General features: G+C 38.7%; 1 protein-coding gene across 2 annotated transcripts in view; it reads right to left on the reverse strand.

Moving 5' to 3' along the window:
- LOC137255779 (integrin alpha-PS1-like) overlaps positions 1–13,135 on the reverse strand; it is a 52,816-nt gene extending 39,681 nt beyond the window's left edge. For both annotated transcript variants that reach the window (XM_067793308.1, XM_067793309.1), the window contains exon 1: positions 12,918–13,135. In XM_067793308.1, coding sequence (XP_067649409.1) covers positions 12,918–13,123 — 206 coding nt within the window. In that variant the 5' untranslated portion in view covers positions 13,124–13,135. The remainder of the gene's footprint in view (positions 1–12,917) is intronic.
- Between the last annotated feature and the right edge of the window lie 3,125 nt (positions 13,136–16,260).

A 16,260-nucleotide genomic window follows, 5' to 3' on the forward strand; every position in this document is an offset into this window, starting at 1 on the left:
AGGTAGAATATAGGATACATAGCGCATGACTTTACAAAGAATGCCAACAGTTAGAAACAGTTGCTGACGCTAGTCATAAAATTTGTAGGAAGTCTAAGATAAACTGATAACTCATGGATATATCAGATAGACCGGGCAGCATTCCTTGATGGATGTGCTGACATATCTGAATAACTAGATAGCTAAATATTTGTGTGCATTGAATACACCTCTCGTCCTCATAAAATGTGCTTCTTTGTGATGGCAATTCTGGTTTGAGCCTCCCTCAGATCATCACAGTTTGTAAAGTTTGTAAGACTGATGTCATAACAATGAGGATGGTGGAGTGAGTGAGTGAGCTGAGTTGGCTTCAATGTTATCCATAAAAACACTAATCCAGTTATATCTTAGTATGTCAGCAGGATGATTGCTTGGTTTTTTAAGGCCACACTCAGCAATATTCCACCTCTATAGTGGTGGTCTGTAAATAATTGAGTCTTGACTAGACAATCAAGTGGTTGACATCATGAGCATCTCCACTCAGTTGGGACATAAACACATGCAACGATGTCATCATGTCACATGACCATAAGATCTATTTAGATGCCTTTTACAACAATCACAGAGTTATCATATTGTTCCGCCATGAGGGTTTGGAGAGGATCTAAATGAGGTCCTGACCACAAGGAGGCCTGACCCATCACGCTAACGGCACCAGAATCGGAAAATTGATCACATCACCTTCACAAAATCACATCTAAGCTGATTTGCTTTCCCTGACTGAGCTTTTAGTATCACCCTCAGTGAACTGAACCAGGTCATAAAGCAATTTGTGCTGAACTGGAACATGTGTCAGTTTACATCTGACAAAACAAAATCATTCCTAAGTTTATCAATAAGCAATTATGGCAACTGTCCATGTTTTCATGTGGAAATATTGACAAATCATATTATCTGGCCAGTAACAAAGAGACTGGGGATGATGGGGTTTGAAGGAGAAGGTACACATGTCTGTATTTCTAAGTGACAACATCAGTCAAAATGCATGATCTGATGAAATGAAAATCTGACATACTAACTCTAATCCTGCAACTCACAAGAGAACACCTTCCCTCCACCCTCCCTTCTTCCCTACCCACCCAGAATAGTCCCCTTCCTTCCCCCAAGAAACAACACACCTCCCCTGCCAAATGTTCCAAAAAACCTCCCATTTATCAGTATAAAATATATCAGTTCAGTATCCTCCAAATATGGATTGGAACATAGAACCATTCCACATCTTTCTGGAACCCTGCCAACTTCATCAGTGTCGTGTGATGAAAGGAATGATATTTCTCGTAACCTTCCCTGTACACTAGTCTGTCTAATCATAATTATCTGGCGTTATGACGAGGCTCTATCCAATCCCCTCCCTCATATCAGCTTCCTACGTTCTCCCCATGAGCTGAACACGGTTCATACTGGTCCGTCTCCTGGTTTATGACAGACATGTTACACAAATAGTATTGGTAATGATACAGAACAACAGGCTATCAAAAGTTCCACAGAATACAACCCATCAAAATGTCCTAATGCATATGTCAACAGTAAAATCACTGCTAACATCACAAGCAGCAGACAGAATTAATGCACAGGCTGGAAGTTTGGCATAGAAACAGAAAATTCCACTTAAATTGAAAAGGAAACCCAGTGAGATGGAAGATTCAGAACCTAGACTTGCTTCATTTGGAGAACTGCAGAAAGGGCTTGGTGAAAGGAGAATTTATGTAGTTTTGGAACTGTGAGCTAGGATTGGTGATGGGGCAGAATTAATGGCAAAGCTTTCACTCATTAGATGAAGGTCTGAATTTGATGCCCCACATGGGTACCATGTGTGATGCCCACATTTTGTGTAAACCAGCGACATTACCGGAAATAAAAAAAATTCAAAATTTGCTAAAAACATCACATGCAAATAAGTAATATATACTTTCCATCAAAAGTTTCAACTCACTTAAAACATATCACTATGTGTTATGTATGAATAATGAATATCTGGTTACACAAAAGATTGATTTTTCGACTAACCTGGGGGGACCAATCTTGTGCAGATTAATTGCAGGACTATTATGCTTCAAATTGCTGAAAAGCATGTGCAAATATTGTGTATGTGAATAGCTGAGCTTTGGTGTAATGATTTTGTTAAGAATTCAACAATATTCACATATTTCTATCATTTACTGAACTCATTACAATGATATGTCAGTGGTATGTGCCTGTTTCACAATACATCAGTTCAGGTGTAAACAGCATCTTTAAACAATATGGAATATTTTGCAAAATTTAGTTTCAGATGCCTGAAGTAAGTGGTTATATTTACACTAGTGAGTCTAAACTTTTGATTGGAAGTATTTATCATTAATACACATCAGTAATATAAAACTAATCAGCCATATAAAAAAGCTTAACTAAAACAACATTTTACAAAAATATATCAATTATCATCACAACATTTCATTGCAATACATCCCACTATCACAAGTGATCTCTAACCAAACTTTAAGAATGTTCTCAAATTCATGATCATATCCCAAAATTCCAAGACAGGATTCCATGCATTCTACCAACACATGCAGTTGATTCCTCCAATCAACAGCAAGCTGATATCCCCAACAGAACACACCCAACCTGATACCCGATACCAGGAATTATGGAATCAAATGACCTGGAATTCTATCAGTGGGGGATCCCTGCCTTTGCAGCTATCAGTGTAATTGAAAGGTGATACCTCTCTCCTTGTCCTGTCTCTCCTGGAAGAAGAGCAACAACTGACTGACTCTAAGTTGATATGGGGTCTGTTGTATGTTGAAGCAGATGTGTGTACCATCTCCCCACCCAGGTCACTTCTGTAAAGGTCACAGAGATGTGTCATCGGGTTTAGGTATTATTTTGAGAGACACAACCCATAATCAACTTAATTATAGACCAGTTGCCTGTTCCACAAAGCTATTGTAGAACTACAACTGGAAGTCTATGGTGATGTATGGGATTACGATTGTTTTGGTGCTATGCTGGCCAAGGGCCCTGCTACATGAAAATGTCAGAGTACTACAAAGAGCAACCATGATAAGTCTGTTCTAAGCATGGTAGTTACCACCTACTTACTGCTTAGATCACTTTCAGTCTAATCCATGAAGATTGTACACTGTGACTGTCAGAATTCAATAGCAAACATGTAGTGGTGGGGCCTTGATCTTCATTCAGATTGTAGTAACCATCGTAACTCTACCAAAAGAATGACATGACGGAGCCATGATCGTAAATGAACTTTTACACTGCGACCACTCTATAGTTAGTACGATGTGATGGGCTGGGCCTAAATCTTCAAGATATTGTACACTAGGGCCATTGATCATCGTAGCTCTATAGTAAGTGTAAGATAAGTGTAAATAATAACAGTAATAGTGTTCGAAAGGAACCGTAAATGTTTCAGGCCTAAACAGTTTATATCCACCAAAAACATCTCAAAGAAACCTTCCTGACACCTGACCGAATCCAGTAAGCACAAAACTTACTTTGTATGATAAATATGTTTAGTGTAAAAACATTAAAAGTGAGTTTGGGTAAAGATTACCTCATACAATTAATAAATCAAAGAAAAAATAAAACAATTTCATCTTATAACATAGGGAGCCCAATAATGACAAAATTAAAAGAGCACATAGCTGCGGCCTAAACATTTTCTGCAGGAAACATAATCAAACAGCTAATCATGTATGTCTGGTCAAGTAAATATATAGCCAGTGGTCAGTTACACCCCTTCAAGGCCCATCTCTCCATGGCAACAAGCTGAACAAATAAGGTGATTGTAGGGGTTAATCTACCAACACCCAGCCACCAGGGTTTATCATCTCTGCCTTGGACCACAGTAACCTTTAAACCAGGAAATGGGGATGGACACAGCAGGAGTCAGCTTTCACAATGATGTTCATCCTTCCTAAAAACTGATAATGGGTGAATGTACGTCATGGGTGCAGTATGTCTAATTTTGTTTCCAAAATGTCAAAAATACTGAAATATGTGAGTCACTGACTATTGTTCGATACAGAGTGTTTTATACCAATGCTTCATCTCTGAATATATATAGTTTTGATATTAACAAAAGAAACCCATTTAAATTGAAAAGGAGCCCCAGAGAGACCAGAGATTCAGAAGCTGAGAAATTCTAGGCTTGCTTCATTTAGCCATTTTAGGGCATTATCACTGTAGATAGGGCTGGGCAGTAGGGAAAACCAATGTGGTTCAGGGACTGTCAAACAGACTAAGTGAGTGAGTGAGTTTAGTTTTACAACGCACACAGCAATATCACAGCTATAAGGCGGATGTCTGTAAATAATCGAGTTTGCACCAGACAATCCAGTGATCTGCACAATTGGTGAGTGAGTGAGTGAGTTTACTTTTACTCAGCAATATTCCAGGTATATGGCGGCAGTCTGTAAATAATCGAGTTTGCACAAGACAATCCAGTGATCAGCAATATAAGCATCGATCTGCGCAATTGGAAACCGATGACATGTGTCAACCAAGTTAGCAAGCCTGACCACCCGATCCCGTTAGTTGCCTCTTACGACAAGCATTGTCGCCTTTCATGGCAAGCATGGGTTGCTGATGGCCTATCCTCACGGGTCCAATGTGGTTCAGGGACTGTGAGTGTGAGACAGACTAAGACTGACTGAAGAAAGGCCTAAAAATTTGAAGTCCTTAATTTTGAAAAATTAAACTTTATCAGTTCTTTGATCGGTTCAACAGCACAAACTTCTGTACATTTAAAATCCCTTTTTAATTTGTAACACGGTAGGGGTCAACAAGATTGTACCTGAATGCACATTTTAGATAAACTACCTACGGCCTTATTACAAGTGAGTGAGTGAGTGAGTGAGTGAGTGAGTGAGTGAGTGAGTGAGTGAGTGAGTGAGTGAGTGAGTGAGTGAGTGAGTGAGTGAGTGAGTGAGTTACTTTAAGCAGCATTCCAACAATATCACGGAGAGGGAACACCATAAACATGATAAATAGGCTCCATACATTCTACCCAAGTGGGGAATCGAACCCAGGCCTCGACCCCACTGTTTAAACACTGACATCCAATAAGACTCCTTATTGTTATGTGAAGTCGCTTACACCAATAATTCAACCAATGGAGTCTAGACCACACAAACCAGTGGTCGATGTTGTGAGCATCAACCTATGCACACGCCGCGTAGTGAACCATTCAGTTACATAGATGGCAGCTAACAATAAACTGAAAGTGACAATGATTGTTCATCAGATACTTTGCGAAATGTGAACCAATGCCGTGACAATTTTGCTCATACCTCTTTATAAAATAGCACAAGCTAATGGAGTCTTTTATCTACCATAATCCATGCTTACATTCCTCTAGCAGGTTGTTAAATACTTTATAAACACTATGTTGAGGACCCGAGAGCACTTAAAACCTCTTTTGTTAAACTAAGGAGCAGTTATGATCACATTAAGATTTCCCTACTACATGCATGGAAGGAAGGGGGGATGGGGAAAGAGAGAGAGAAGGGGGTGGGGGGGGGAAGAGAAGGCAAGTGGCCAGCTACCAAACAGATTTACCATCAGAAGACGCAATCAAGGAACCATGTTCTGACTTCAGGATGAATTACCGTCTTGACTAAACCACTACTCATACATGTTGACTGAATCAGCCATTTCGTGTACGAGGTGTGGGTGAATCTCTTCATCAGATGGTGCTAGGGAGAAGACACAGACTGTTGGTATTTGAGGGGGTGTTTGTGGGAGGTGTGGAGATTCGATCATATCCAAACGTAAACATATGCGTCACATCAGTACTCAACACTCTAGGTCATTCTAACCATTTTGAACAATATTTTTGAATTTTCAAAGGAGTACATGTGATTGCTATTTCATATCTGCAACATGAACTCACAGATGTAAAATTTTTGACAAATATTGATTACAACTGCATAATAAGAGATACAAATTGTAAAATATTTGACATTTATTGATTAAAACTGTATAAGAGAAAAAAATTGTTAATTGTTACTATTGTCTACAAAATTAAATTAATTTGATGATCTGAAAATCCATCAAAAACTACAAATACAACCATGACTTCAAAACTACCTTGAGGAATGTAGTATATAGCAGCTAGCTCTTGGCTGAAAGCCAACAAAAATGTCCAAAGGCCTCCTATAGTTTCAAGCCAGTGACCCAGCTGACCAGTGATATTGGCTCTACTCAGTCATAAATAATTCTGGGACATCACTCTGTTGTTCTAACAGTGTACTGTTTCCGGGGACAGTTTTAGCCAAATAGCCCCCACTGTCATCACGTACATCCTACTGATTGGATCCCCATGTGAATTTATAACTGTACAAAGGACATGTTGGAAACAATATGGATGCTGGAGCTGAAATTCAAGAACCATTGCACGCCTTTAAGGTGAAAACAAATTAATCTTAAACATATTTACTAAACAAACTTATTATTTTGAAAATAAAAAACAAAATTACCTACGCACAAAGCATACAACATATGCATCTCTTCTTGGCCTTAGATCTGTTGAAAGTGCCATGGTTTTAACCAGACAAGATAACACCTGTTCTATGGAATAAAAACACCACTATCTGGTCCAAGTAACCATACCTTCTATGTTTAACTTGAATTGCTACAAAGATTCTTCACCAACAACCAGCATTTAGTCTTATATGTTTCAGGTACAGCGTTTGGTCACTGCTTCCAAGACTTTTCTGCTCACATCCTTAAATAATTTTTTAGACAAATAGAAAGGTCCTTGAAAATTCACATTCTGAAAATGATCATGAAGATATTCCCAACTGAACTTCATCCAAGTTCGATATCATCTGCATGTACTCTTTTCTGATTTGACTAAATGATCTGTGGAAGATAAATTTCTTATCCGCGTAACCAGGACTGCAGATATACTGAATATTGTCGTGCTATCAAATAACTATCAGGGATGGTAATACTCATTAGTCAGATTTACACTCACAAATTTTGTAGTGACACTGTCACTTAGTCACTGGTACTGAAATGAAGTCACTCTGGAATTCAGCCAGTCTATCATAGCAAAGATTCACTAAAATAACCTGACACTTCATGGATAAAAATCTTAAGACCATAGATCTTCATATATTTATACTTAGCCTAGGAGTGAATAGGTGAGTGAGTGATCCCCTTTATCTTGTAACCCTGCAGTGATCAGCCAGATTATACCTGAACGCACACCTTGGACAAACTAGCAATGGCCTTGTTCTGTGACTGAGTGAGTTAGAGAGTGAGTGAGAAAAGAGTGAGAAAGAAAGATTGTGAGCAAGCATGATTTTACACCACTTACAGCAATATTCTAACATTACTTTGCACACACAGCACCCCTGCAAGGATTCAAACCCTGGCCTCAGCAATATGAGCAAATGCTTTAACCACTGGGCTACCATCGCTCTATCACCTCAGGAATGCCAAAGAATGAAAAGACCTGGTAAGATGACATTTCCCATCCCCTATCAGCCTGGCATACTGACACTGTATCGGTATGGAAGCGCCATGAGTTATTAACGCTATCAACATGGCCCATGCTTGTTCCTCATACACCTGATATCAGGACTGTCTGGCATCCAGATGGAGTATTGACAATGATGAATGTCTACAGCGGCTCAGCAACATTCTACAGGAGCTCCCTAGAAACAAACTTGCTCTTAAAAATCAACACTTGAAAATTACCCAGTATCATATGGCCTCATTACCAAACACTTTCAGTTTATTTTTTGGAATTATTGTTAAAGCTATTTTGTAATATGTTTATGCATTTTGGTTTCACTTTTACCATGTAAACTGCTGGTTAACTAGTAAAAGAGGGTCCAAACAGTATGCCAGATAGTATGTAGTTTGTGTGGGATGGGCAGAGTGAATGCATGCAATATCGGTACTTTTCTGATTCTTGTGCATGTTTATTCTAGCGTTTCTTAAACGCCATCAGCTGAAGGCACATGCATTCATATTTCTTCATTGTTATGCAAGCTATTATACATGATATCATCCATTGTTAACATCACAACTGAATATATTACATCATCTAAACAATTGGTCTCCATGGTTGATACTTCAGACACTTTGTTTCTTTATAAAACAATCATCAACTAAAAAGTCAGAAATTGAGATTATCTGCCCATCACAATTCATTCAGTTGTGGAAATAATCTAATTCCTCATTGTGCGATGTTATTCACTAAATAATACTCCCCAGGGAGTTCAGTAATGACCCACACTGATCTGTAGCCCATGCTGATATTGTCACGCACATGAGAAAGAGCAACAAAGCAATATGGCACTGTTTTGAGCAGATCATTTTACAGCTAACATTCATCACCAAAAAAGAAACCCAGATTCTAAACAGCAATGACCCATTGAAAAAACAAATAAACATTAGAACTTATTCTTAAAGATAATAGAAGACTGGCAGATTTGTTGTCAATTTTCGTTCTCTGTGGTGTCATTAAAGTCAATATCCATCTGGTCAGATGAAAAACATTAGTTTCGGAACAGTTTTATATTACAAGTTCTTGGCAGGGTTGTCACAAATGTTCATATAAAATGTTGCAGTCATTCCATCCTATTTTATCAGAAACTTTCCCTGTTGGAAAAGTCACATATTAACTGTCAAGGCTGCCATCTATATTTTGTTGTAAATTAATTTATTTTTAAGAATTTGGAATTCCAAACTGCAAAGGTTTTATATCAGGAGTTTATCCCAAATGAACAGAATAAAAACTGATTAAATATCATTAAATAGAATCCAGCGGCACATCTGACATAATTCTCGAATCCTGTAACAATTTAAATTCATCCCACTGCCATTGCAAAACCATTGACCTGATAATCCATCGAGACGGCCAAGTGAACTAATTGAATATTTTCTTTCATGCAGAAAGCACACTATTCTGCAAGCCTTTTCCTTATTTGATGGCTCTGTTGTCCAAATGATCGACAACATAATAGATAGATCGATCGGTACTGTCAACAAAGCATGTTCTCTCTATGGCCACATGTTCTCATTTGAAACAGATTCAGCTGTTGCCGTCGACGTAACATTTCTAAAGATATTATTTAGAAGAATTTGATGAGCTTCTCACTATACTATTGGGCAATAAAGTTGATGATTAAGAATGGTGAAGAATACTGTACCTGCTGTTGGAGATAGTCTTGTGTCAGTAACGTGACCGATGGGATTCAAGGTACCAGTGAGTCAGTGAGTGAATTTAGTTTTACGCTGCGTTTAGCAACATGCCGCAAATATCATATCACCAGAAATATCATGGGGACACCAGAAATGGGCCTCACACATTGTACCCATGTGGGGAATCAAACCCGTGTCTTCAGCTTGATTGGTGAATGCTTTCACCACTCGGCTACCCAGCCACCACTTCAGGGTAAGGATATACCTCCAGCAACGAATGCTGGTTTCAAGAGGCTATGAAAAGGATGAGGATTATGACTCTGTTCATTGTGTGCCACAGTATCTAAACTGTAGTGATACCTGGTTTGATCATTTAGCGCCCATTGAGAAACAATCCCGCCATCTAAAATGGCTATTTTTATTCTGACAGACGAACAATGACTAATGTTTGATATCCAAATAATATCAGTCTCTTAATGTGTTTATCTATGAAACACAATAGGATCAAAATTCCGACCTTGTGCCCTGTTGGAAGTAAGACAGTTCCAATTTACTCAGAGATTTGGTCCACTGAACTAAATCCATTCACGAATTCAGTTCATTGTTCGTCATCACTATAGAAGAATATTTACTTTGAGTTTTTAATTTCTTGTTTCTTAAAGAGTTTTCACTTGAACTTGAATGGTGTTTATCCTAATTAACTTTGATTTCACTAGTACATGATATATTCAGCTTTGATCGGTTCACATCGACATTATAAATAAACGTGATAGTCAAGAAGGAAATCTTATTTGGTCATATAGGATTTTCACTAGTCGACGAGAAGAGCTAAATTCCTACTGTTAATTATATGCTTAATGAGAACACAATACATTTGACTTTCGACATTTTTTATTTTTGAGTTGAAGCCTATCTCAAAACTATTTTGTTGACTGATGCCATTCCATAAAACACTATGTTGAATATGTTTAGACCAGTAAACATTTCGCTGAAAAATAATAATTTCTGCCACCTTAAAATGGCACAGTTTATCATACCTTACACAAAAATGTTGTTTTCTGACTTGTTTTCAATGTATCCCACTTTCAAGTGAGGTATGTTTCAATGTACTCGTCTGGCTCAGGAATCATAAACAAACATCAAGGGTACATCAACCCATGCGCCTCATGACCAGTAAAGAACTAATAATACACTTCTGTCACATATATAAGTATCTGACCCATTGACAGGATGCTTAAACTCTGTCACACTGAATCACAATGCACCAAATGTTCGGTACCTTGTAGCATCCCCATGAACAAAGATCTACAGGTCACCTTGACCAACCATGAGCAATGTTAACATTGTAGACTTGTCCTTGTCCCTGTTTTATTTGAACATGACACCATTCACTGTTGTGGTTACCTTGGTAACTGCTATGTTAATGACTAAAATGACAGAACCTGACTGAGATATCAATATATTTACCAACATATCACAAATTTTTAAAATCAATTCTTCGTTCAAATAATTAATTTTGAATTTTGAAATTCAATTAGTAAACATAATTCAGTACTTACAAAGATAACAGTATGCAGGTTTTAGAAGTGCTTGGTATACTCTACAAAAGTTCAAATACTAGTATTCATCCACAGCCTAACATTGTGTGTCCTCAATGTGTCCATTTCAGATTGAACAGAAAATTTCATTAAATGTATACCGTAGAATTTGTTCTTCAATAGACTCGTGAAGGTCTGGGGTAGAATAGGCCTTCTGCAACCCATGCTTGCCATAAAAAGGCAACTATGTTTGTCGTGAGAGGCGACTAATGGGATCAGGTGGTCAGGCTCATTGACTTGGTTGACACATGTCATCGCTTCCCAGTTGTGCAGATTGATTCTCATGCTGTTGATCACTGGCTTGTCTGGTCCAGACTCAGTTATTAACAAACCACCGCCATATAGCTGGAATATTGCTGAGTGCTGAGTAAAACTAAATTCACTCACTCAATCTCTTCAATGCTTCTTACATCTTTACCACAACAATCAGTCTACCAGTGTTTACAATTATGGATAATGCTCAGATTCTTCTCCATATTGTCATAAACTTGAATGTTAAATATAGAAATTATTGAGGCCATTGATCCAAATACCACAGATTTCAAAGACTACAACGCTTTAAATGCTACACATGCCAGATTCTTCACATTTATCAATACACACCTCACATTACGGCAGCCATTGAAGCCCCTCCCTGACTACAGACATACCTCGCCAAGTGTGTCACAAGCCATTAGCACTATCCATGCCTTGTTGACTTATCTCATCGTGATTTCTTACATGGCCCAAGTTAATTACGGTAATTTACCTTTGCTGGACATGGGGTAATCGTGGTAATTATCATACATGGGCTGTCAATGGCAATCAAGCACTACCCTCTATCACAGAGGGTTTCAGGTTCTATGGCAAGGATCCTATCTGTCTATGTCCTCATATAATGGGAAACAGAGGTTTCCTCCTACACTGTAATATGCAGCATGTCCCCAGTCCATTTGGATCTAGCTGAAAGAACCGATCTTTTGACATTGTTTTCAGTTGAATTTACAGAAGTCACATGCTGCTGAAAGATACTGGGTTCAAGTTCCTCCCATTTCACCATGTATTGATACATAATAGAATTATTAACAAAACCTAACACAACAATTACTAGAGGACTCACAAAAATAACCAAAAGCCCCCAAATGAAGTACAACATATAGGGTTGAACCACTTAGTATTGCTTGCTAATCTGCAGAAGAAAGAATATGGGGGAACGGAAGGAACTCTTTCCAGATACTGCACCTGACTGAGGCTAAAGATGTGTGAAATGAATTTTTATTTTGAAATGGTGAAGATTATAAAAATACCAGTAAATTAGGACCAATGTTGAACTTCAAGTTGAACTTGAAAATGAGAATGCAATTTTAGCAATGGAACATCCTCGGACATCTAGTTACGTAATTAGGGTCTGATGGCACACTATGAAACTGAAGTGTCATTGATTAAAAATGTTAATATTTATCTATAAACTCAAATATCAATATACTGACCAACACTGAGCTTAATTATTTTGTATAGGTAAAAGTATACATTGTGACTGTATTGAGACCTGAACAAACTGTAGCAGGGTGTGGAGTCATCTCACAGATGACATCCTTACGTTGTCGGCTTGCTGAAGGGATTAACCTCTTTGGGCATGTGGACATCTTAAGCCAAATGTCACAACCATTGGCTGAGGTAACAAATCAAGGAAATTCGCTTACCGATGCACTTCTCAATAACTGAGTTTCGGCGCTTATTTTATTTCAAGATACCTTATTCCTAGTTTTGTCTTCTACCTGTCTAACAATCTAAAACACCTATGATGCAAATGTGACAGGACGACCCCTACTTTTTCTTTTCTAACATTTAACAGCATGTAGGGGATTGAGGGTCACTGGTCAAACATTGTCACGCACGGGTAGGTTGAACTTCAACCTTTGACACCTGACACTGTCTCTTGACAATGAATCGGGACATCTGTGAACTGATCCGGCATTTTGTGTGAGCATTTGCTAAACAACCTCACAACAATAGCGCACATGCTTCGAGATGCATGCAGAAAAATATTAAGGCATGTGATGCGCACAAATAAAATATTATCACACACGTCTATAGGGGGTGCGACCATCCCACGAACTTGTGTACACAATGCTAACTTACACATTTTCCTGAACGGGTAAATCCTCGGGTTTGCCGTCGACGCTCTCGGAGACGATTTGATGTTCGGCTACAGAAAATCCGAAGTAGCTACCATCAGGTCCTCTCTTAATAACGGAGAATCTAGGGTCCAAGTTAAAGCCATTAGAAATCGCCAGTGCAGCGAGAATGTAGACACAAGGGCACAGAGCCCCGACATAAGCCGCCATGCTAAACGTAATGAGGTCAGTGTCGCAGTTGTCTCCCTTGATGCTCCGCTAGGCGTGTGTGTATGGGTTAGTCACACACAGGTAATATGTCTCACCGACCCTTTCTCTGATTCGACTATCCCACTGGCTGACTCTCGTGTCGCAACACAGTTAATTGTTTTCTTGTGAGACACTAATTAGTTTCTCTCGACGTAAGCGATCTTGGTGTTAATCATCATGACTACGAAACATATATCGATGAGGGAGTCATGTTTATTTCTCGAAGCTCTTGTCAGAATTTGTTTTGACTGAGAATTTAATACTGATGAATAACTGGTAAATTGCGTAATTATGTTTGGCAAACTCGCAGAGTTTACGTTTTTGATCTTATTCACACTCATTTAATATGGTAATCTATCTATCTATATCTATCTATCTATTAATCTATCTATCTATGTAAGATATAGCAATGGTTATTGTGAAAACTGTTAAAAGTGTTTATTGCACAATGTTGATGTTTTTGTTCTCATTCAAATGGCAATCTGTGCGTATTTTATATATGTTAAAATAAAGCTTAAATTAGTGGTGATGTAACTGTAAGGTTAATTACATACAGTTAATTACATTCACGTATTATTATTTACATAACGTTGCATACATTTCTAGATACTGTACGACGTGAATGGGCACATGGCGCCTCTGGGAACAAGCCTTACAAAAATCTTCAGATACCGGGAATCTGATAGTGGAATTGGCTAAATACCTAGTGTCTCTGGATGACAATCAAAATAACAGCTGCAATGTTGTTTTTGTCCCAAGGTGTCAGATGGACGATCAACTAGGTGTTGAATGTTTAATTGACCTTGAATATTCAGTGGTGTACTATCTACTGGTATATTCCTTTGCGACTGATAACTGGTGCATTCCTCACTGCTGCGTTCCTTGTGCTGAACACCATTAGCAACTTCCACGCATGCTCTCTCCGTGCCGACGGATCTCTCACACTCTCACCCCTCCCCCACACACCCCAACCTGTCAATGCACCTAAATGCGGTATACGTCTAACAGCAGTGCGGTTTCAGTGTGTTTACAATGGGGTCATGCACGATATTTCATAGCATAACAATATACAATAAGGTCCATTTGAACCAACCAATGCAAAATCTGGGATTGCTTGAATACAAAAATATAATTTACATTCAGTAACTCTCCGGCTTGGACTCCAACAATAAAGACAAAGGACCATTATAGTCTAACCTATCTAAACGGCACTACTCGGAGACTTCCGGGATATAGCTGTTAAGAATCGTCTTCCTACAGCGTGCAGGATCCGCTGATCGAAGATCCGGATATAGTGCTTAGGAAACCAAATGAGATGCGTCAAAATGAATAGCGTCACTTCCGATTTTCTTGCCGTTTAAATATAATTGTTTGAAACAAGCATTGTCACTATAAGGTGACACGATCCCACGTATCAAATTATCAAATAAACCTTAAAAAGTAGTGAAAGTGAAGGTCGCAGTTTAAGATGAAGTCACGTGTCAACAAACACATGACCAGTCAACCTCTCTTGATATCTTGATCTGTAGGTTTTCAAAGACACAAAATTAATAATGTCAAGACTCATGACTGAATGTCATGGTGTATGAAATATGCAAAAATAGTAATAAATAAATTGCTTCTGAAAAAAACCCGGAACACAAAAAATTCAGAGAATTCTTCCAAGTCTATGAAGAAAAGCCAGTGAACCGTTCTTGAGATATATTGCAGTCAATCTTAACGTGAAATCGTCAAAGTGTCGTCATGACCTTGAAAATTACTTGATTTTCACCAAGATCGACTGGGCCCTGCGCCTCCCTTAGATGAAGCTTGGTGTCGAATATGAAGAACATCCAGTGAACGATTCTTCAGATATCTCATGATAAGTCTCTCTGTGACTTTGAAATGTAGGTCACCAAACCTGACCTTGACCAAATAGTACCTTTCTTTCTTATACAGTGGTGAACCTAGGTACCAAATATATTAAAAGAATGTAGTCAATGGTTCTGAAGATGTTCCAGTTCGTACGTACGTACGGGTCCTAATACTGTTATCCCACTTCGCGTTAAACGCGCGGCGGGGGTTAACGAAATATGATATTATCCACTTAAATTTGATGATAATACAATCGATAATCCTTTGAACAATGAAGCATAAGCACTCTCTCCACCATACTGCAGACAGCGCTCAGGCTGTCTCTAAACCGCTTTGTTTTTCCATGCTCCCAACCCATTCTTTTGTGCGTAAGCAAGCCTATAGGTTCCCAGATTCTGAATCTCCCATCCCACTGGGGCTCTTTTCAATTTAAGAGGTATTATTTGTTTCTGTTAAAATTGTATATATTCAGGGACAAAGTGGCTACGCTTGAACATGCGATCAACTAATCTCTAGATGAGATTAGGCTTCACAGACAATCGTCTGGCATGAGCGCTGACATGACGGCAAGCTATCGTGCATTACGTCTACACACTCTACTGCTGCAACGGCTCCACTCTATTACATAGAACCACGCTCGCTCATCGAAACGATTCTGACTCTTTCATTCACTTGCAAAACCAATTCATCACCTATTCAGCAATTTCACACGGGCGGAACGATATCCATGTATGTGTGTGCCCGCGCGCGCGCGCGTGCGTGCTTGCGCTTTTGTCCCGAAAGTTCATTCATTAAAATTCCTCGGAGCGTGCACCCACTCTCACCCCACAATACTGTAAAAATCCTCACCTCTGTTTAATATATGCTTTCAAACGTCACTCATATTTGGAATATTTTCCATTTTCAGAAATACAACGAAGTTACGAAGTGTCGCGGATTGTCTGCCATTTGCGTGTTATTTAGGAAGCTAAATGCAAACATGTATTGATGTGTTGTCACAAATTGTTTAGAACGAATTCACATGAAGAACATCTAACGTCTGCAACACGGGGTGGAGTCGAATTCTGAAACTGGTGAAGCTTAACCAGTGTTTGCCATTAACCCCGAAAAACCGAAAGTTTAATCGCCCACAACCACAAAAGTTATGGGTCCTGATCAAAATGTGTGTACATAAAGTCCATATATTTTAGCTGCACTATACGTAATTCACTGCAAACCAAAACTATGACAACTAACAAACGGAG

The sequence above is a fragment of the Haliotis asinina genome, chromosome 11 (assembly GCF_037392515.1).
Source record: "Haliotis asinina isolate JCU_RB_2024 chromosome 11, JCU_Hal_asi_v2, whole genome shotgun sequence".
NCBI lineage: Eukaryota > Metazoa > Mollusca > Gastropoda > Lepetellida > Haliotidae > Haliotis > Haliotis asinina.